Here is a 22,361-nt window from a genome sequence, read left to right as displayed (position 1 = left end):
GGCACCAGTCCCATACGAAAGTGGGAGAAGTACCTGGAAAAGGGGTGAGTGCTGAGCAAGCAGCATTGTTCCCTCTCTGACCACTCCCCCACATACAGTGCCACAACGTGGTGAAACGGGTCGCCCTGTACTGATGAATACCTAAGGCTCTGCCCCTTACAACATTACAGGTGTGACTACTCTACCTAAGACACAGGCAAACAGAGGAGCCTGTCAAGTTGAGGAGACATAAAAGTATGGCCCAAAACGGGGAACAGATCAAGGTTCCAGTGGGAGAGCTAAGCGACGAGGAGATAGCCAACCTAACAAATGAGGAGATAGCCAACCTAACAGATGCAGAATTCAAAACACTGGTGATAAAAATGCTCACAGACTTGACAGATATCCTTAAGTATGGCAAGTGCATACAGGAAGAAGTGAAGCGATGCTGAATGAAACAAAGGAAAATCTACACAAAACCAATGGTGAAGGAAAGAAACCGGGGTTTAAATCAATGATTTGGAACAGAAGGAAGAAAACAATAGTGAACCAGTACAGAATGAGGAAACAAGAATTGAAAAAAATGAGGAGAGGCTTAGGAACCTCTGGGACAACTTTAAATGTGCAAACATCCAAACCACAGGGGTGCCAGAAGAGGAAGAGCAGGAAATTGAAAGCTTATCTGAAAAATAATGAAGGAAAACTCCCCAAATTTGGTGAAGGAAATAGACATACAAGTCCAGGAAGCACAGAGACTCCCAAACAAGCTAGACCCAAAAAGGACCACACCAAGACACATCATGATTAAAATGCCAAAGGATCATGATAAAGAGAGAATGTTAAAAGCAGCAAGAGAAAAGCAGAGAGTTATCTACAAAGGGGTGCCTATAAGACTTTCAGCTGATTTATCAAAATAAATTTTGCAGGCAAGAAGGGACTGGCAAGAAGTATTCAAGGTGATGAAAAGCAAGGACTTACAACAAAGATTACTCTATCCAGCAAAGCTATCATTTAGAATGGAAGGGCAGATAAAGTGCTTCCCAGACAAAGTAAAGCTTAAGGAACTCATCATCACCAAATGATTATTATATGAAATGTCAAAGGGACTTACTTAAGAAAAAGGTCAGAATTATGAACATTAAAATGACAACAAACTGACAACTACCCACAACTGAATCTAAAAATAAAAACAAAATCCAACTAAGCAAACCAGAATAGGAATAGAATAATAGGTATAGGGATCATTTGGAGGGTTATCAGCTCGGAGGGGGGAGGGAGAGAAATGGAAAAATGGTGCAGCGATTAAGAAGCATAATTGATTTGGACAAAATAAACATAGGGAAGTTATGGATAATATAGGAAAGGGTGAAGCCAAAGAACGTATATGCACAACCCATGGACATGAACTAAGGTGGGTGGGGTTGCTGGAGGTAAGGGGAGTACCGGGCGGAGGAGAGAAAAGGGGGGAAAATTGCGATACTATAACAACATAATAAAATATACTTAAAAAAAATAGCTCAGGCAAAAAATGAAGAACAACTGAGCACTGTCTTCTCCAAAGGAACATAAACAGGATACACTCATCAGTAGTTCCTTCCATTGATGAAAAAGTTCTCTAATATTCATATGAAGGTTGACTTGAAGCCCAACCTACTGCCGTATCTTCTGGAAAGGATGAAATCTCTTTGTCAGCAAGCAGGATAAGCTGGGTCATGTGAAATCCAGACTAAAGGACTAGGAAGCTGAAGTAAGGGGTGTGCCCCAGGATAAGGGATGTCTCTACCCCTTGGCAGGGCTGCCACCATGACATAACTTTAGAAGCCCCCTTGTACATTTCCACAGTTATTTTCATCTTGGGTCTTGTTTAACTTGATCATTGCATATTTTTATGTTAGAGATTGGCCTGTTCCTCCAGTGGCTCCCTATAGCCTGTAGGACAAAGGCCCATTCCTTAGTCTGAGGCTCAAGACCCTCCATGGTCCTGCCCTAGTCTACTGTGCAATGTTGCAGGTCTCCCTTTCCCTCTGAAGCCCTCTCTAAGTCCACCTCATCTCCTGGTATTCCACATTGACCTGTGCCATTACTTTCATAGCATCTATAACACTGCAGGGCTATGGACTTAACATGTTTACTTTCTCCACCAAGCACAGAAACTTTGGTGCAGGGCTTATTCTATTCAGTGAGGTCATCCCCACAGTTGGATAGGTACCTAATACATGTGTGTGGACTGCAGCTATATAATCAGACACATAGAGGAACATGATCTATCTGTCTCTGGACCTAAAAATTCAGCAATAAACATTTTTATTTTGGGGTTGAGGACTTTTTTAAAGCACAAATCATCCAAGAAGGGTTGGTATATCACCTAGCCAATCATTTTCTTCTTTGATAAGAGTGACTGGGTGGCCAACTTCATGGGTGCTTGAGATGGGGATGAGGTGTGATCTAACTGAAAGACTTTACCCTGCTAACCATCCCACCAATGGCCAACAGCTTGAGACTCTACTTGGGCACCAACTCCCACCACTCAGCTGCTCTTCCCCAGGCCAGCCCTCACTGAGGATGGGGATGTTGACACAGGAGCCCAAGTAATTGTTGGTCAGGCGTGGGGTGCTCTGACCCTGACACTGGGCCATTCCAGCATCCCTGAGTTCTGGTGCCCCTGATCCGCCCCCATGAAAAGACTTTTCTGATTCACCACAGCCTGTGGAAGGAAGGAAATTCCTCCTGCTGCTCTCTTGGAAGCCATGTGACCTCCAACAAGCCCTTCAGTCTTTCTGAGCCTCAGTTTCTATAAGTCTAAAGGGTTACTGAGAGGATAAAAGGAGGAACTGCATGCAGAGGCTGGAGGCTGGAATTTCACACAGGGTGCCAAGGGACTTGGGTGGCATCTGGACTGGTTACCTTGGACAAATCAACCCTATAGCTTCCATGTCACACTGCCTCTGATTCTGGCTGGGCCTGGGGACCCAGTGGGCTGGGAGCAGGCTGTACTTCCATAGAGTTTTCTAGGACACTACATAGGCAAGGAGGGTGAGGACTAGGGCAGGTGAGGGAGATGAGGTGAGGGGATAGAGAGCCCACCTCCCGTGGATCAGTTCTCAGATAGAGGACTGCTGGACTAGTTCGGGGAGGGAGAGAGGGAGGGAAGGAAGGAAGAGGGATCAATGTCCTTCCCCACAAAGGCACCAGCTCAACCTCTCTCCCTAGAGCTTTTTTAAAAGAAAGGCCTGTCTATGTGTGGGTTCTGGGTGCACTAGACAGTGATCTATGCTTACAATGCTTGAGGACGAGGCCATATGCCCACATATTCTCAAAAACCTAAAGTGATGTCACAATAGGAAGGGATGTTAGTTTAGTGTTTCCCAAACATGTTCTGTGGAACTTCGGTCCATAAATTTTTAGTAGGTATTCTGAGAAGAAATGGGTCTCTGCCCAAATTTACTTGGGGAAGGCTGCATTAATTTCCCTACTCCTCACACCTTGAGTTCTAGCACACATTGGAACACTAGAGATGCTGGTAAGCCTTTACTTCTTTAACTTGGCTTAATATGTCATTTTCCAAACCTATTTTCACCTGGGGTATCCTTTGTGTTTGGGCTGTTTATCACCATTTTGTCAAGCAGTGTTCAATAGAACAGTTTGGGACATGTAGGTACAGCCAAGGCCTTCATTGTATGGACGAGACAGTGGAGGGCCAGCAAACTTGGGTCAGCAGAGAACCATCTCACCTCTTGGCCAGCTTCATTTCTTCTGTCTCTCTGCCCTATGACAACCCCAGGACTTTCAGCTCCTTTAGTTGGTGGTCAGTCATTCCCAACTGAGTTTGGATCCATTATCTGCCTAGGGAGATTGCCTGGGGAAATTTTTGCTAACTCAGTTGTACATGGTGCAGCTTTTGGAAATCTGAGCCCTAGGGAGTTCCTGGTAACCAGTGTGAAGTCTTTAATCTTGGAGCTTTTGGTTTCTGGGTGATTGCTGAGCTGCTTGGGGTCTTAGAGAGATTCTTATGAAAGAGAATGGTTAGTAAGTTCACCTTTCTTTTCTGCTATTCATTTTAAATTATGAACACTATTCAGGAAGCATTTAGAAGTGGTACAATGAGGAACTTTGTTAACCTACACATACATAGTCTATGTCCTATACCACATGTTGACATCAAAAAACAACACTGAACATTTGGCACATTTGTTACTGCCATCAACACTGAGAGTGGGTACCATGGAGGGATATGCACAGAGGGACAAAAATTGTGAGGGCAGTTGACCAAGTTCCAGGACCAGGAAAGGGGAGCCAGGGCCCAAACCCAAGGAGTCTATGTTCCAGGCACTGTTATTATGGGAAGGATAGGGTTCACTCATATTTGTTTAATAGGTCCACTTTTTCTAATAGTGTACTAGAGAATCAATGCTTCATCCCATGCCCTGGTGATGGGAACAACCTATTTCTAGAGGAACATTCCACCCTTACATTTGTTTCAGGAAGCTAGGGCCTGTGTGGGGGAAAAAAATGCTAGTCACTGGTCCCTCCCTCCCCTGGTGGGCCCAAGAGCCCTGTGTGCTGTCCGTGTTGGGACCAGCAATGGAGCCAGACGTGGATGGTACAGCTCCATGTATGCAGGCATACATGCAGACTCTATCAGAGGCACACAGTTGCACTGGTGAAAAGCCAGTTCTAGATGGTGTTTACTCTTCCCCAGACAATTATGGTAATACTGTTTGACTCTGAGTGCTCAGTTACAATTCAAATTTATTTCCATTCACTTAGAAACGGATCAGTGGAAGACTAAGGTGTCTTTAGCTCTGTTACCTGCTATTCCCATAGATGTCAAGGACTGACATTTGATGCCATTGTTCCAATCAGCATAGTGCTGACTCACTTCCCCACTTCCTTGTCCCCTAGGCCCACTCACCCCACTCAGACCCAGCAAGGACTTACACACCACACTGAGGACAAATTGCACTGCCTAGGATGATCCAGATGTTTTTCCCTCTGGCAGAGCAAAGGCTGGCTTCCTGAGTGGTCACTGTGTCCCTGAGAGAGGATTCTCCTGACTGAGTTCCTCTTCTTTTTCTCCCAGCTCCCTGGCCCAGCACCCAGTGTTCCCCATCTTGGGCTGAGGTGGGTGCTCTTACAGTCTGCTGGATGGTGCGGGTGGTGGAGTGAAGTTGTGGAGTAGAAGAAGGTGTTGGGGGAGGTGAGGCCTGGTGCCCCTCAGATAAAGTACTCCTTTCTGCTGCTGTCACCAGCATCTTGAAGAGACAGGTCATCCTGCAGGGCTGCATCCACGCTCTCGGCAAACTCTGTGCCCTTGTCCTCATTGGTATGGTAAGTGCCCTTGTGCCGGTACATGTAGTGTAGCATGAGGACAAGGAGGCCGACCAGGAAGAAGGCCACAGCAGCGATCACTCCTGTGGGTAGGAGGAAACGCGCAGCTCTGTGTGAAACCAGAACAAGGGATCGGGACACACAGGCATTGTGGCGGGACAGACTCGCTGCTACAAGAACACCAACCCTGAGACAGGCTGTCTTATTCCTGCCACTCCTCCCCCTGCCTGTGGATGCTTGACCCTCATCAGTGCTCATGTGAGTTCCCCTTCTCTCCCTTCTTTCCTTCCTCTCTCCTCCATCCCCACTTCAGCGCTTGGCAGACAAGGGCTGGAATAGTACTCCAGACTTGATCCCTGATCAGGAGCAGGTGCACAGTACATTGACCTATGTGCATGATTTATAATTTCTATAATGTAACTATGTGGGTTTGCCTAAAACTGAGGGGGTTTAGGGGTCTCAGAAGTTTCAGTTTTAAAACAGGGGTTTCCTGGGCCATGAGGCTTAAAGTGCTAGAATCAGAAAGGTGCTGGAAATCGGGTTGGAGTTGTCTGCCTAATGTGCACTATTCAGGGAGAAAGAGTAGGGCCTTGAATTTTGCTGAGCTTGGGCCCCCAGGACAGGATGGTTTGGGTAACATGTGGCTTCACTGCTCATCACCCCACCCAACTCTCCTGAACTGAAGAGGTCAGGGGTTGGCCAAGCAGTAGACTGAGAGGGGATGGGATCTTGGAGGATGTGTGTGAGGGTGTGGGGTGTGGGGTGTGAAGAGCAGCCATTCCTTCATCTGGAGTCAGGAAGGGTTGAACGATGAGGTTTGAGGGTTGGTCAGTAGAGCCAGGTCACAGGGGGCCTTGGTGTATGGGTGAGAGGGGAAGACTAGAGAGTTTGAGCAGGGCTAATGGGCAGCCCCTGGTGTGGGGCAGGGGGGAGATGTGAATTTAGGTATTTGCTTTGAAGCCACAGAGCAAGACCTATGCTTCAACTTAAGAGTATAGGTTTATTTATGGGTTTTGGGGGATGTTAGTGAAAACTGTTCCCAAGTCCCATCTTTGAGGAACAATTTCCTAAACTTCTTGCTGCCTTCAGGACAGCACTTTGTCTGCATGATGTTAATGATACCATCTAAGGAAAAGAAGGGTTTGGGGGTCCAATAAACTGGAGAACATCAGTTACATAGAACCTAGCAGGAGTTTGAGGGCCTGCTTTTTCTTATTTATATCTAATAGTGAAGTCCCTGAGTGGCTAATGAGCTGTGGGGATATGTGAATCTCAGAAAGGAACAGCAGACTACAGCTCCCAAACCTAGTTCTTTCTAAAGCACAGTTTGGGGTCACAACCATGACCAGTGGGGCCAGTGCAGGGTTTGAAGCAAGGCTAGATCAGGGTCACATTTCTTGGGGGTGTGGACCCAGGACAGGGAGTGGGGTGAGATGAGGATACAGGAAAGAGTTCAGGGAGCCCTGGTCCATCCAGGCCACCTTCCCAATACAGCGGCTCTATCTTCAGCCCCCAATCTCCATGATTCCACAGCCCTGTGAGAACCCTGACCTGGTACACTCAGTGCCGCTCTTGTCTTACCCTCGCCCACTGGACACTGTGTTGGATGTTTTCTTACAGGGCCAGACTCTTCCAGTCTGCATTCAAAACCATCTTCGAGAGAACCAAGGCACTGGCCACCCACTGGCCCAAGCCTTCAGATGGGTTCTCCTCTGGGTGTTTCTTCTGACCCCCCTGACTACTAGAAGGGCGCAAGGCCAGCTCACCTGCAATGATGGCGATGTCCATTGTCATCCAGGCCATCGTGGGGTCAGGCTCTGTGAAAAGAACAAAGGAGCCCTAAGTTGAGAGAGGAAGTTCCTCCACACTGGCAGCATCTCAGCCTAGCCTGCATGTACCCTTTGCTCACATGTGAGGAGTTCTGTTAACAGGCCCAGAGAAGACAGGAAACAGCATGTTGCATGGATAGACCTCTGGTCAGGGGTGCACAGAGAATGAGAAACTCCAACAAGAGCCTTTCACAACCACAAAGGTTCCTGTCCCTCCCCCAATAGTAGTGCTCCTCCTGAACCAAAATCAGACTCACACAAAGGCATCACCACCTGAGAGCACTTGGTAAGGTGACCTTTCTGACCAGACCTGTTGATTCCTCAGATAATCCTCAAGTGCCACATGTGGCTGCCACTGCATAGCTATCATGGACACCGTATCACATGGGAACTCTCCAACGACTCATGACAATCCTGTTTCCCTTCATGATTTTGAAGGTTGACATTATCTTCCACTTTCCAGAACACCCAGACCTCCTAGTCTGAAGCTATCCTTACCCCCCAATTCAAAGGAACTCACTCCCCAAGTACTTGGCCTTGTGCTCCAGCTGGACCAGGTGGGCAATGGGAAATAGGAAGGGGACACTTCCACCTGAGGCAGAAGAAAGAGTCATTAGAGGTGGATGGGAGGCGTGAAGATAGAGCCTTGCAAGAAAAAGGAGAACTTCCCCCACACAGCTTCACCAGAAAACAAAAGAGAAGGAAGGGTCAGTTTGCATCCCTGGGGCCAGGGCCTGACCACTGCTCTCTGTCACCATCTGAGAAATGCCACAGTCGCATTCCCCAAGGACCCAGCTGCTGCTGACATCTCCCACCTTGTCAGCTGCACCTACACTGCCTTGCCTGCTGGAGAGGAAATGTTGCCTACATGGGAGGGCAGTACCCTGTGACCTGCCGCCTCCAGGAGCTGCTTTCTTTTGACCAGAGGACAGGCGCAGGCTGGCTATGGACCTGGGACACCAGGAGAGATCGCGCTGCAACCGAACTGCAGATTGTACGGGCAAAAGATGTTCCCAGCCCTGGCAGTGGGTGCTATCGTGCTAGGGAACCTCAAAACACGGGTCAGCCCCTTTTTTGACTGTGAAATTTCAACAAGTTACTTAACCTCTTTGGGCATGCATTTTATTATTTGTAACTTAAAGAACAGAGAACCCTTCCATTGTGCTGGCTTGCTGTAGGATTAGAGGGAGCTTAACACGTTGCATACCGGGGAATTTAAATGCTTTTTAGAAATGATGAGAATTCTCGCCACCCATATGCAATGTGCTAAATGGCAGCTTTGCCCAAGGCCTGTGTCTAGTAAATGCACGGAGAACCAACCCAGTGTTCCTCCTCCTTCTTAGCCTCCAGGACATGTGCCATCACTTCCATAGTTTAAGAACATTCTTCCCACACTGGAATTTCCTGAGGCCACCATGGTTGTACCAGCCTGCCTCCCTGCTTTCCCCTGCATCCACAGGGAAGTGATGAGTGTAGCAGCAGAGCAGTCTTTCTCTTTTCTTTCCCTCTCAACATCCTCCAACTCACTGGAAGCATCTGTTGTCCCTGCACTTCGCCGTGTGGCTCTGGTCTTGGCCCTGACCTTGTGGTGAGGCCTGCAGCTGGGTATCCAAATCAGGGGTTCAGAATCCCAGAGTTGTGGCACTCAGCCACTTCACTTCCATTACCCAAATTAGCTTTCCTTGGCTTTGTTCTCCATCTGCCTGCTTATTGCTTGATCTCTTAGTTGGGCTTCCCTTGAACAAAATGCTGTAGGACTAAGGATTTGGTTTACTCCCTCTTATAGTGTTCATGTCTGAATCAGGGTCCTGAACATGATGGTGAGTGTGACCCTAAGAAACACCATTTACATTGTGGCTCAAGTCCCTGTGCTTGTGGTATATGTGCATAAGTAAAATCGAAGCTCTACCTAAATGTCCCCCAATTTCATGAGAGGGGTCCTGGTGCTTTCTAAGCTATTTTATCTCTCTCTTCTCATTCTTTGTTTCTCCCTCGCTCCTTCCCTTTGTCTCCATTCTTGGGCCAGAGTAAAAAACAATGGGACCATGGCAGCATTTGTAGCAATGGGTTGTATTATGGGTAAGAATGGAACAGATTAACATATTTACCATCATTATTCTAGTACAAGGCACAAGGCCCTAATGAGCAAGGAATTAAATACCATAAGGAGTCTGATTAGTCTTCTCAAGTAATACCATATTCCACCTTACCTATCTTGAGGTAGGTTATACCTATGTGGTCAGGAGGAATTTCTCAGGAAACTTACCTCAACTCCAAAGCCTCCCTTTCTTCATGTGCAAAACAGACAGAAATACCCTAGCCTAACAGGGTTCTTGTGAGCTGACAGCTAAGGCATTGTTCTCTAACTTGAATGTGAATCAAAACTGGGGGTGTCTTACTCCACTCACTGGACAATTGCCCCACTGCCTCAGACTCTGATTCATCAGGTCTGGGTGGGCCTGAGAACATTTATTCTTAACATATTCCCAGGTGACACTGCTGGTATAGGATCCCCCCTCAGAAAACTACTGAACTTGTGACTGTAAGAGTGGCTATAGACCACATGGCTTGGTCCAACTGCTATTACACAATATCCTTTGCAAGGACTGAGGGGCCTGGTACTCCCTCAACAATGCAATTAAGAAGTGACAGTCACAAGCCCTGGCTGCTGTGGCTCAGTGGATTGAACGTCGGCCTGCGAGCCAAGAGTTGCTGGTTCGATTCCCAGTCAGGGCACATGACTAGGTTGCACATCAGGTCCCCAGTTGGGGGCGCAAGTGAGAGGCAATCACACAGTGATGTTTCTCTTTCTCTCTTTCTCCTTTCCCCTCTCTCTAAAAATAAATAAATAAATAAACAAATAAATAAAAATAAATAAATTAAAAAAAAAAAAAAAGAAGTGACAGTCACAGCTGCCCCCACCACAACTCTGAGATCACTGTCCTTTCTTTTGGAGCCAGCTGATACAGTTGGAGAGCTGGCACAGTGAACTCTAAGCATTTATCATCTATGCTGACTCCCCCACCTAGCTCCAGGATGAGCTGGGTGAGGGGACAGGCAGCTCTGAGCCAGGGTCTGATAGGTGCACGTGCCCTCTGATCAGTGGCTAATCAGGGATTGCAGTTGTCACTGGGATATCAACTAAAAGACTAATGTTTCCAATACCTAAATTATGTCATGAGCTACGCTTGCTTGCAGGAACTAAAAAGGATTTCCCACCATATGCAAAGACCAAGGTGTTGAATGCAGAAACCAAAATGGCAACAGGGCATCATGTGTAAAAAGGACTGTGCACAAAAGAGCTGGGTACAAAAGAAGAATAAATACACATGTCTAAAGGAATTTAATCACTTCATGTCACAGACTATAAATACAGAAGGCCCCTCCCAGTCAAGGAGAAGGTACCATTAGAGCATGAGCTCATCCTTCTCCATTCCTTGATCAAAGAATAAAGTTTCTGCTCTGCTTTATAGAACACAGTCCCCTTCTATTGGCACAAACAACACTGTGCAGAAAGACCTTGGTTTGGGCCCCTGACCTGGAATGTTGGGTAACACAGTCTCTTCATCCTGGGATGGGTCTGAAGTTCTCTCAGATGACTCCATATTTGCTCAATGATTTCAGTGAGACTGTGGAAGGAAGGACAACCACTGCTGACTTATTTAAGTGTGTGCCTGGGCTCAGGTGGTGCAGCAGGAAATGCAGGAAGGTGCTTTTGCAAAGGAAGATATCGGGAGCACCGAAACATCAAAGGAAATGGATTGATGCTTGGATATATTTTGGAGATTCAAGAGTGGGGCTGTGTGCCTCAATCAGTGTTTGCTTGACTTCCCAACTCTGAGCTCCATCAGAAGTGGCTGTAGCACAGAAGGCCCTGGATGTGTCTACTTCCAGCCCCAGCTACATCTCAATGTGGTGGGGGCACACAAGAAGCCCCTCTGCCAGGCTCAGGGATGGGTGCCTGCCTGCATATTTGTGCGCATGTGTGCATTGTTGTTGGCCAGGTGTGAAGTGCACAAGAGAAAGAGTTAGGGTCAGAGAAACTGAGCTCCAAACCACCCTGGACTGTATTGGGAGTGCTGCAGCCTCTCGCACCTCAGTTTTGTAGCATTACTATGGTGTAAGGTCCTTGTGAGTATGTGGGAGTACCTAGTGCACTGCCCACATACGCTGGCTGTTTGAGTATTACTTACCATTTTTGACAGCATTGACATGGCCTCAAAGTGGGTACCTTTAATGATCCTGTACACTATTTGGCAAATATGTCACCCTGAGAATCAAAAACTTTCTATTAATTGAGTCTAGAGAAATAATCTGAACTGGAAAAAAAAATTCATGCTAAGGCAAGTATATTGCAATATGGTTTAAAATAGAAAATAAAAGGAAGAGAAGAATGTAAATATTCCACGTTAGGAAACTGGTTATGTAAATTACAATATACCTATATGATAGAATATTATGCAGTTATTGAAATGATGCATGGGAAGTCTTAGTGATAGGAGAAAACGCTTACAGTAAAATGTAAAGTAAAAAAATGTAAAGGAAAGAAATAGGATCCTGTAAATATAAAGTATGTTAATTATTTTAAAAAGTCTTAGAATAAGGAATAAAAGGAAATACACTTGAGACTTTGAGGTCATAGATTTGAATGGTGGATGGGGTTATTGTGGCATTTTCTTCTAAAGTACAGTTTTATGTAATTTCAAAACTATATACAATAAACATGTGTTACTTAATGACAAGGAGTAGGAGTGGGTCTTCAGAATTGGCTCTCAGAGCTGACCTCAGGCTAGAAGTCCAAACAGGTCCTGCCCCGTCTGACCTGCCTGCCCAATCCTGCACCCTAGTGGGTGTCTCCCACAAGCCATCTGGTTTATCACTGGACAGTGGAACTGTGGCTGCATGCTCTAAATGACCTGAGTCTTGTGTTCCCACACCCTTTGTATGACCTGGTAAAGAGATGCTTCAAGTAGACATTTTTGATTCCAGTAATAAAGTGCACAGTGGGGAAAGAGCTGGTGCACTCAGTGACCAGAACTCCTCTTTTGCTTTTCCTGGGCTGTCCTTGTGGATGAGCAAGGTGAGCTGCGGTCGAATTCCAGTAGTCCTCACCTAGATTCTTGTTTCTGTGAGTGGAGATAAGGGGGGCTCTGGCCTCTCAGGGACCAGGTCCCAGGTGCATATTAGAAATCGCAGGGCTGTTGGCTACAAGTTTTCTTTTCTGGTAGTTCCTTGAGGTCATCATTGGCATCCTGGTCAGCAGCTTCTCAAGGATCTCTGGGTTTCAGTATCTTCCTACAGATACTAGAAAGGTCCTTCTCATTTCCCAAACTGATTGAGGGCCCTGTGGCTAGAATTCTCTGAGGGCTACATTGTCCTTTGGATTTCAGTCTTAGGCAAAAGAACCTTATAACGGAAATAGGCAGACTCAGTTTTTCTCCTTTTGCCATCCTGTTTCTTCATCTCTTCCATCTCTTCTTTTTTCTTTATCCCTGTGACCATCCTCAGTCTCTTCATCCTCATTCACGTAGGGGTTCAGAATGAGTCATTCCAAGATGTACCTTTTCGAGATTCAGATTATTAACGAGCCAAAGGCAACCCAGACCCTGCAGGCTCAAGAGAAACTCCTGCTCCCTTTAACTACCTAAGAGAACCTAAATTATGGGTCTTGCCCGTAATAAGAGATTATCAGAGATAATCTTTTTTGACCTATATATAGGAAAGGGCAAATTCCTAATTAGTAAAGGGCTGCTCAGTAATTGCAAAAACTTCCTTCTCTCTGAAGTCCCAAGGGATCTTGCCTCATCCTTATCTCAGAATTCCATATATACCTCATTCTCCCTTTCTGTCTCTGAACCCCTATGTATGTGGGATTCCCATATGTACATATGTAATTAAATTTGGTTATTTTCTTTTGTTAATTTGTCTCATGTAGATTTAATTTTTAGAACAGCCAAAGGAATCTTGGAGTATAGAGAAAAGTTTCTTTCTCCTCAATCCATGATTTTGCCCTGCCCTTTCTGAGTCTGTGTCAATTTCTATATTTATATTTATTTAATAAATATTAATATATTTATTTAATATATTTAATATTTAATATAAATATATTTATATTTATATAAATATTTATATTTATAAATATATTATTTATATTTATTGGATTTGGCCTCTAGAATCAATTATCTCTGAGTTTGTCTTGCAGAGAGGTGCACTAAGTTCAATGAGTGTCAGAGAGGTCAGGTTAGAAAGGTCTTTAAATTCCTTGAAAGGCAACCATTGTAACCTCAGCTTAGCTAGGTTTGCACTGTAAGGTCACAGGATAGCTTTTCTTTCAAAAGACTCAGGGAGAAGGGATGGAGTAATTAAAATCATCTGTTGTTAACATCGTAGTGAGTATGCATTTATCAGTGGTTGGGATCACTGCAGCTTTGGGTTGGAAATGACTTTGAACACTCATTCTGGCCATCCTTGCCTGGTTCTTCCATTGCTCTACAGCCTTCTCAATCACAGCCTTTCTTACACTGTGATCACAGCTTCCCTGAGGTTATCAAAACAGCTCCCAATTCTAGTTCTTTCCAACCACACTGGGTGACTCTGTGCCCCCAGGACCCAGCCCTCCATTTGGTCCTTGTCTTAGTTACATGATCTCTCTACCAGAGCTCCATGCACTGGCCTGGGGCTACCACTACTATTTTTCATGATGTTTTGGGGGAAAATAAAATACAAATGAATGAAAGCAAGGCTTTGTTAGCAAGTTAATTTTACACATCCCCTTACCAAATTAAGGGCATGGATATGCAAAACAACTATTTGTTCACAATTTCATTTTTTGTGTTGGTCTCCTACAGTCATGCCTGCAGCGGGGAGGTGCTGAGATGAGCAGGAGCAGAGAGGAGGGCTCTGTGGTAGGGGAAGCAGCTGAGGAAGAGGAAGATGCCCTGCAAGGGGACACAGCTTCTTTCCTCCCTTCCTCGCTGACAGGACACACTCTGTGTGTCTGTCCTTGGCAGGGATGGCATGGTGGACAGGTTCTGCCACATTCAAGTTCCTTTCAGGAAAAGTCTAGTCGAAATGAAAGCTTTGGTCTCAATCCACTTTATAGCTCCTAAAGGACAAGCTAGTCATAGAAGAAGAAATATTATATAGTTCCATTTTGATGAAAAATCTAAAGTAGTCAAATTCATGGAACCAAGGAGTGGAAAGGTAGTGGTCAGGAGATGGGGATATTAGGGAAGTGGATTTGGTAATGAGGGGCATAGAATTTCAGTGAAGCAAGGTGAGTAAGCTATAGATATCAGCTATATACCACTGTGCCTATATATAGTCAAATGTAATGTACACTGAAACATTTGTTAAGAGGGTGGATCTCACATTAAATGTTCTTTTCTTATCACATTAAACTAAAGTTGAAAAAAAAAGTGCCCCCTATACTTGGCCTGTCCACCAGAAAAAAGGGGGCCCAGTAAGCATTTCTCTCCTCACCTCTACCTCATTGCCAGCTCTGAGTTCAGGCCCCTCCTGGGCTGCAGTGGAAGGAGGTGACACCAGGTGGGAGGAAACTCGTTTTACTTAACCAGTGACATGGTTGTCTCATTTTGGCAGGAATGCCCTCAGTGTGTAGGCTCTTTCTGAGGGCACAGTAATGGGCTCTAGAAAGCATTAGAGCAGGAATGCCACCCTGCACTGTCCCTGACCTATGTGGCTCTCAAGCTGCCCGAACCCTCACTGGGCCCCTGCCTGCCTAGCCTGCACTGCGCTCTAGCGAGTAGGAGCTCTGAAGATGCTTCATTCCCGGCCCCTGTGGAACCTGAACAATGGAGATTGTTTAGAGTATGCAACTGCTACCCTGACCCAGTCTCTTGGCATGTGCCTTTGAACCTATGACACCTCCCAGGAATTCCCAAGCAGCGCTGCACTCCTTGGTGGCAACAGGAGCCAGGTTCCCTAGGGCACAAGCCCTGCTTGTTCTGGGGGCTCTCTTGGGCCATTCTAGAGAGCCCTTCTCTCTTGCTTTGAGGTGGAGAGAGGCCAGGAGCAACCTGGAGAAGCAGAACAATGCAGTACTGTCTTCTCCCATAGTTGCCCTCAGGGATGCCCTGTGGGGCAGCTTGACAGCTGTCTTGGACAGCTAGTGGGTGATCACGCTAGGGCCAGTGTGAACTCCACTTAGGACACATCTAGTGTCTGTTTTTTGTTTTTTTTTTTAATTTTTTAAATTTTTGTTTTTTCAATTACAGTTCTCATTTTTCCCCCATTGCTCTTCCCCACCCAGCCCAACCCTTCTCCCACAATCATATCCCTCCTCATTGTCCATGTCCATGAATCATTTATACACGTTCTTTGACTAAACCCTTCCCTTACTTATCCCCCTTCTCTCCCTCCCCTCTCCCCCTATTGATTGCTATTCTGCTCTTTGTCCTATTTAGTTCCTTTGTTTGTGTTGTTCTTTAGTTTCCTGTGTTAGGTGATATCATATGGTATTTTTCTTTCTTTGCCTGGCTTATTTCACTAAGCATAATTCTCTCTAGTTCCATCCATGTTGTTGGAAATAGCAGGAGTTCCTTCTTTCTTCTGCTACATAGTATTCCATTGTGTAAATGTACCACAGTTTTTTGATCCCTAGTGTCTGTTTTGAATGTGAGTGTACTTACTGCTCATTTTCCTCAGCTTTGAGTCTTTCACTGACTTCCTACATCAGAAGATACTCATTCATTCCCAACCTTGTTTACACATACACATGCATGCATTTGGACACATACACACATGAACACATATGTGGCCTTCTATGTCCTGCAGCCTTAGCAACAATTTCCCAAGGCCGAGACAGGTGTGTTTCTAAGGTACAGCCCTGACGTTTTTGGCTGGATTGTGAGTGTCTCAGGTCCATGACTATTGTGTCCTAGCACAGTGTCAAGCATGTGCATGGTGGGCAAGATCCAGGTATGATGGGAAGATATTTCTTTAAGGAGCAACTGTGCCTCTCAGTGAGATGTGGAGGCCTAGAATGCTGCTCGACCCAGAGATGATGAGCTACGGGTGCTCTCCCTAGTACTGTGTTCCGGGTGGGGAGAAGCACGGGGTCAAAGGATCTGATCTCTCTGGCCTAGGACAGAACAGAGGTCAGTGTTATTATCACCTCCCTGGGGTGATCATGGACACTTGACTGCCTCTGAAGCTTTCCCTGGACATAATTTCCACCCTCTAGGGCTATCATAAAAGCAAGGCCTCCACCCCTAGGTTGTGTGCACTTTTTTTGCTGTCCCATTCATAATACCCTGAGGCCTGGCTGCTCTCTGGTCTCCACTTCTCCAGTAATCCCTATTGTCTGAAGATCTGTCTTCCCACTGAACACCCTCCTCTGCTCTTTCCTGGTATGGAAAATGATGCAATTGCCATCATTCGGGGCTCACTTTATAATTATATGTATTGTTCCAATTTTCAGAAGAATACTTGAAATGGGTGTTGCAATGCCTTTTACTTTACAGTTGAGGAAGCTGAGGCCCAGATAGGTTGGATAACTTGCCTAAGGTCACACAGTAGTTATAGGTGGGATTAGAATCATGCCTGTCTGATTCCAAAGCTTATTCTAGAATCATCCATTAAACAAAAGTTCACCAGGGGCCTATTGTGTTCCATTTTATAGTGGACAGCACAAAGCCCTACCTACAGGGCTTCCATTTTTAATTTTATTTGTCTATCAATTACTGATGATGTAAAAAACAACACAGGGAATATAGTCAATAGCATTATAATAACTATGTAGGGGCTTCCACTTTTAGAAGAGGGAGCAAGCAACAGGGAGTAAATAATGTGGACTCATGATGTAGGCCAGGTGGTGATAAATGCTAGCAAGACATTAAGAAAAGAGAAGAGGAGAGAGGGCTTGCTTCTCAGAGGATGACCAGAGACCTGAAGAAGGCAATGAAGTATGTGGATGTCTGGGGAAGAGTGTTCCAGACAGAGGAACAGTAAGTGCAAAAGTACTGGAGTGTTTATGGAGCAGACAGAGGCAAGGGCGATGGAGTGAAGTGAGTGCTGGTGAGGTGTGAAAGACATAGTCAGAGTTCCCTTGAGTGCTTTGTCTGAGCTCAGCTTTTACTCTGAGGTAGACAGCAGCAACGAGAGGATTCTGAGCAGAGGAGTGACATACACTGACTACGTAACTCATTGACAGTATGGCTATGGCTGCTATGCAGGGGAAGGGGACTAGCTTGGGTGGTTGGGGGCTGTTATGGTAAAATCTAGAGAAGATAGGATCGATTTCAGTGGAAGAAATGAGAAATGGTGGGTTTTGAATATCCTTCCTAGGCATTGTTAACAGGAATTGAGGAAACATGGAGGATTGTAACGATGGACTGGGAAACTGAAGGTGCATGGGCAGGCAGTGAGGAAACGTGGGGTGGGGGCCAGTGGGCAGTGGCCAGGTTACTGGACTTCAGGTCCCCATGGGGCTGAAGAATTGCAGGCACAGAGATGTTGGAAGTGGTCAGGGAGTGGAATGGTTGCAATGGAGACTGTGGAAGTCACGGAAAATGTCTTGCTCTGGTGCAACCACAGGAGCTGGTGGCTGATGGCAAACAGAAGAACTGAGATAAGTCCCCTGTGTGTGCTGACAGCTCGGGGTGGTGTTGGGGGTATATTTGTGAGAGAGATAGAACAGGCGATGAATTAAGAGGAGGACATACTGTGTGTTTTTCGAAGAAAGCCGCTTTGAAAAGGAAGGAATAATCGTGTCTTGTAAGTGGACACTCTATCCTGAACCCAGTGGTACCAGAGTGTGGGAGAGGAATGACCACCATTTGAGGGGGTCAGCAGTGTCCTCACGGAGCCAGGCTTCCACTTCCAGCAGAGGATAAGGGGTGTTCAAAGAGCTTGAGGTAAGGGGCTTGGTGACATGATCTGTGGTCCAACAGGAAGAGCTTTTAGGGAGCTGAGAGATTGGGTCAACTGGGGATGAGCTGAGCTATTCGGGGGAAGTCTGGGGATGGGGGTGAGCGGAATGTTTGGGTGTTCAGGTGTCAGTGGAATCTTGTGTCAGAGGCCTAGGGCCCGGTAGAGTTAACTGTGTGATCTTTTCTCTCACTTCATTCAGTTCACAGAATAGACCACCTGGTAATTCAAGGGCTAAAGTCATTGGCATCTAGGCCACAAGGGGTCTGACACATTGAGCTGTCTGTCCCTTCCCACTGCCTTCATACTTTGGGGCAGTCTAGCCACATCTGGCCAGAGGGCTGTTAGTCCTTCTGCTAAAGATCTAGTCCAAGTTCCAGAACCTCAGGCTCTCATAGCTCTCATTTCAGGCATCCTCCAAATTGGCCTTTGTCATTATTTCTCATGTGTTGAGCTGCTGCTGGAAGGAAGCTCCTGGGAGGCAGTGGTGCCTCACCCTATGATAGAGACTCTGGGCCTTTGCCAACTCCTGATCAACCATTGTGTTCAGGGCACATCATCTCCTTTGAGAAGCCTTCCATGACTTGCATACAAGGCTTGCATGCTCCTTCCAATATTCCTGCAGGAACAGCTCATTTTTTCACAAATATTTTAGGTTTCACAGGCCACATATGTCTCTGCTGCATATTCTTCTTCATTTAATTGCTTGTTGGTTAGTTTTTTATAACCCTTTAAAAATGTAAAAAACACTCTCAGTTAATTGACTATCAAAACAGGCCACAGGCTAGATTTAGTCCATAGGCTATAGTTTGCTGAATAACTTGTTCAAATCACCATTACAGGGCTTTGTACAGTAATTTTTTAGCTACTATAGAACAAAGACTGAATTTTATACCTCAACATATGACACAACGCTATGTTAATGACTCAGTGATGTAAAATAAAAAAATTCTCTGACATGTCCTAATTTTATCATTATTTTTTTTTCTTGACACCTGCATTTCACAAGTTAATTAAATAACATCCCTAAGATCTTTCAAGTCATCCATTAAAAAGGTACACACTGAACTTCCAATGATATTAATGGCTATCATTTATTAAGTTCCTGGTACACAGTAGGTCTTTTAAGAGTCCCAAGGACACAGAGGTAAAGCTGACATTTTATGTGTTGCATGTGTATGGGTATGTTGTGTGTGTGCATGTGTGCTCACACACATGGCTCAAGTACACACCACTCAACCTCTGTGTAGCCAGGGTCACATTGATATGCCTTCTGTGGTCTCTGCTCTCTGGCTGGTTCATATGTGTTAATCCCACTTCTTTGGAGGACTTAACTCACTTAAAAAATCAGATAATTGCATTTTCAGTATAGTTAGGTGCCTAATTATGTGACTAAATGTCCTCAGTCAGGCCGTGTGTGTAAATAATGATGATTTACATAGCCACACTTTGTTATTGAGTTTCCAGAAGGCTTACCAGTTGGCAAACAGGAGGTGGAAAATGTTTTTCTCCTTCCTTCACCAAGTTTGACAGGCAGGATCTGCAGAGCCCTGTGTCCTGTTGGGAAAGCCAGCATGATGGTGAGGGCAGTGGGAGGTGGGGGGGACTATGCTGCCTTGGATACTGGTTAAAAGCCTCAGGTAGAGCTTGTCAGATGAACACAGTGAGTTCTCGTATTTTAAAGATAAGACAGTGGCACTTGCCGACGGGGTGTGCAAAGGAGGTGGCATGAGTGACCCAGAGACAGCAGGACCCCGAGTTTAGGACCAAAAAGGTAAAGATGCAATGAAGGGTCTTGGCAGGAAGGAGAGCCAAAGGAGCAGGAAGCCAGTTAGGAGCCACATCAGGGACAATGCCTTCTCTGACACTGGGCGGAGGGTACTGAGTCTCACCATTCCTCCATGTGCAAAGGAATCATGGGGGAACCCTCCTCACAGGTGGCTGTGAGGATGACATAAGATGATGCATATAGATAGAGCAGTAGGAGTTTACACACAACACATAACAGCTGATGTTGTGAGGATACTACTGTGATTGGGTTTTTCTGCTGGGGTTGTGTTTGTAAAGGGTACTAGGAAAGAGAGGGACATTTCCATTTAAATATTGGGAATGTATTGCTTGGGGAGGGTGGTGATGAGAAGGGCAGATGTACATCAACAAACTGCTCTTTACAGAAACCATCTTAAAGCACTTTCAGGGGCATCCTGATGTGCAGCTTAGGGAGCGCAGGTTGTGATACCAGAGAGATACCTGTGAATCCTGGCTCCCTGCATCTCAGCTGCCTGCAACACTCTCTAACCTTGGGCTCGCTCATTTGTAGAGAAGGATGCACCTGTATGGCTCCAAGGGGACAGTGCTCAACCCATGAAAACCCTTAGCTTCACATATTTAAGACACGCACACCCCACTACACCACACACCACATACATACACTATACACATCACCACCATCATCACCTTCCCTCACACAGGACTTCTGGATTCTGGGTCTCTAGTGGGGAGGTTCAGGTGGCCAGTTCCTGTAACTTGGGGAGCAGGAAGTGCTTGCTATTTTCTGGAACAGCTGGGCTTCCTGAGCACTTCTCTCTGTGCTCTTAGTCCTCCTTTGTTCTCTGGATGTCAGGACAGAGAAGGAACTTCAGGAAATCACTGATTCTCCTATTTTGCATCAGACAACAGAGCCAGGAAGTTGCTGGCTTCTGGTTCAAGCCCCTGTACTATCTTTGTTCTGGGGAGGAAAAGCCACTTCTTTTCACTGCTTCTACCCCACCACCCTTTGAACCCATCCTTCCCTGTTTTCCTGGCCAATGGAAATACTCTATAATACTCTATAATAAATATGCCCCAATCCATCACACCAGCACACCACTGCTCCATCTTCCCAGCCTCCATGTCCAGGTCTTGTAACAGATACTTCCCCCACATGAATATTTCAAAAACAAAGAAGCCATAAACACATACATAACCCTTCCGTCAGTTGAAATCCTATGATGCAAATCAACTGTCATCTAAGTTAAAGGTTTCTTTCATAGAGACTAATCAAAGAGGGCCAACCAACTTAGACTTCAGAATTTTGTAGGTGGTGTGGTTAAGGTTCAACAACTTGTTAGTATGTAATGGCCGATGGGAATGGTGAACTGGCATGCTCCTGCTGTTTTGTGCAGTCAATACAAACAGAACTTTTTATTCATCTTCCTCACCAGTGATTTTAGCACTTCAAAACCAGGTTTGAAATCTAACACATAATCTTAGCGGAAGAAAGATAAGTACAAACACAATTTTCTATTTTGTCAGACTGGTAATTTCTTTTTTTAAAGTATATTTTATTGATTATGTTGTTACAGTAGTCCCAATTAAATTCCCTTTGCTCCCCTCTACCTGGTACCCCACTTCTCCCAGCAATCCCACCACCCCCCCTTAGTTCATGTCCATGGGTCATGCATATAAGTTCTTTGGCTTCATCGTTTCCTATATTATTCTTAACTTCCCCTTGTCTATTTTGAACCAACCAATTATGCTTCTTAATCCCTGCATCATTTACCCACTTCTCCCCCTCCCCCCACCCAGCTGATAACCCTCCAAATGATCCCTGTACCTATTGGTCTGTTCCTATTCTGGTTTGCTTAGTTGGATTTTGTTTTTATTTTTCAGATTCAGTTGTTGATAGTTGTGAGTTTGTTATTTTAGTGTTCATAGGTTTGATCTTCTTTTTATTAAATAAGTCACTTTAACATTTCATACAATAATGGCTTGGTGATAATGAACTCTTTTAGCTTTACCTTGTCTGGGAAGGACTTCATCTGCCCTTCCGTTCTAAATGATAGCTTTGCTGGATAGAGTAATTTTGGTTGTAGGTCCTTGCTTTCCACCACATTGAATACTTCTTGCCAGTCCCTTCTTGCCTGCAAACTTTATTTTGATAAATCCGCTGATAGTCTTATAGGCACCCCTTTGTAGGTAACTCTGCTTTTCTCTTGCTGTTTTTAAGATTCTCTCTTTATCTTGAACCTTTGACATTTTAATCATGATGTGTCTTGGTGTGGTCCTCTTTGGGTCTAGCTTGTATGGGACTCTCTGTGCTTCCTGGACTTGTATGTCTATTTCCTTTGCCAAATTTGGGAAGTTATCCTTCATTATTTTTTCACATAAGCTTTCAATTTCTTGCCCTTCCTCTTCTCCTTCTGGCACCCCTATGGTTTGGATGCTGGCAAGTTTAAAGTTATCCCAGAGGTTCCTAAACCTCACCTCATTTTTTTCAATTCTTGTTTCCTTATTCTGTACTGGTTGACTATTGTTTTCTTCTTTATGTTCCAAATCATTGATTTGAACCCCGGA

The 22,361-nt window shown here is 45.3% G+C and overlaps 1 protein-coding gene across 2 annotated transcripts in view; it reads right to left on the bottom strand.

The window, feature by feature from the left end:
- Positions 1-4,711: 4,711 nt before the first annotated feature.
- GYPC (glycophorin C (Gerbich blood group)) overlaps positions 4,712-22,361 on the bottom strand; it is a 43,664-nt gene continuing 26,014 nt past the window's right edge. Inside the window, exons 2-4 of one of the 2 annotated variants that reach the window (XM_090279116.1) lie at positions 19,503-19,583; positions 7,074-7,124; positions 4,712-5,390 (exon numbers count right to left, since the gene is read on the bottom strand). In XM_090279116.1, coding sequence (XP_090135242.1) covers positions 5,194-5,390; positions 7,074-7,124; positions 19,503-19,583 — 329 coding nt within the window. In that variant the 3' untranslated portion in view covers positions 4,712-5,193. The remainder of the gene's footprint in view (positions 5,391-7,073; positions 7,125-19,502; positions 19,584-22,361) is intronic. The other variant, XM_090279120.1, reaches the window with a different exon arrangement.

This window comes from Furipterus horrens, unplaced genomic scaffold, assembly GCF_987537825.1.
Source record: "Furipterus horrens unplaced genomic scaffold, mFurHor1.1.pri manual_scaffold_1, whole genome shotgun sequence".
Lineage (NCBI taxonomy): Eukaryota > Metazoa > Chordata > Mammalia > Chiroptera > Furipteridae > Furipterus > Furipterus horrens.
The sequence above is the reverse complement of the archived record's forward strand: the minus strand, read 5'-3'. Positions and strand labels throughout refer to the sequence as shown.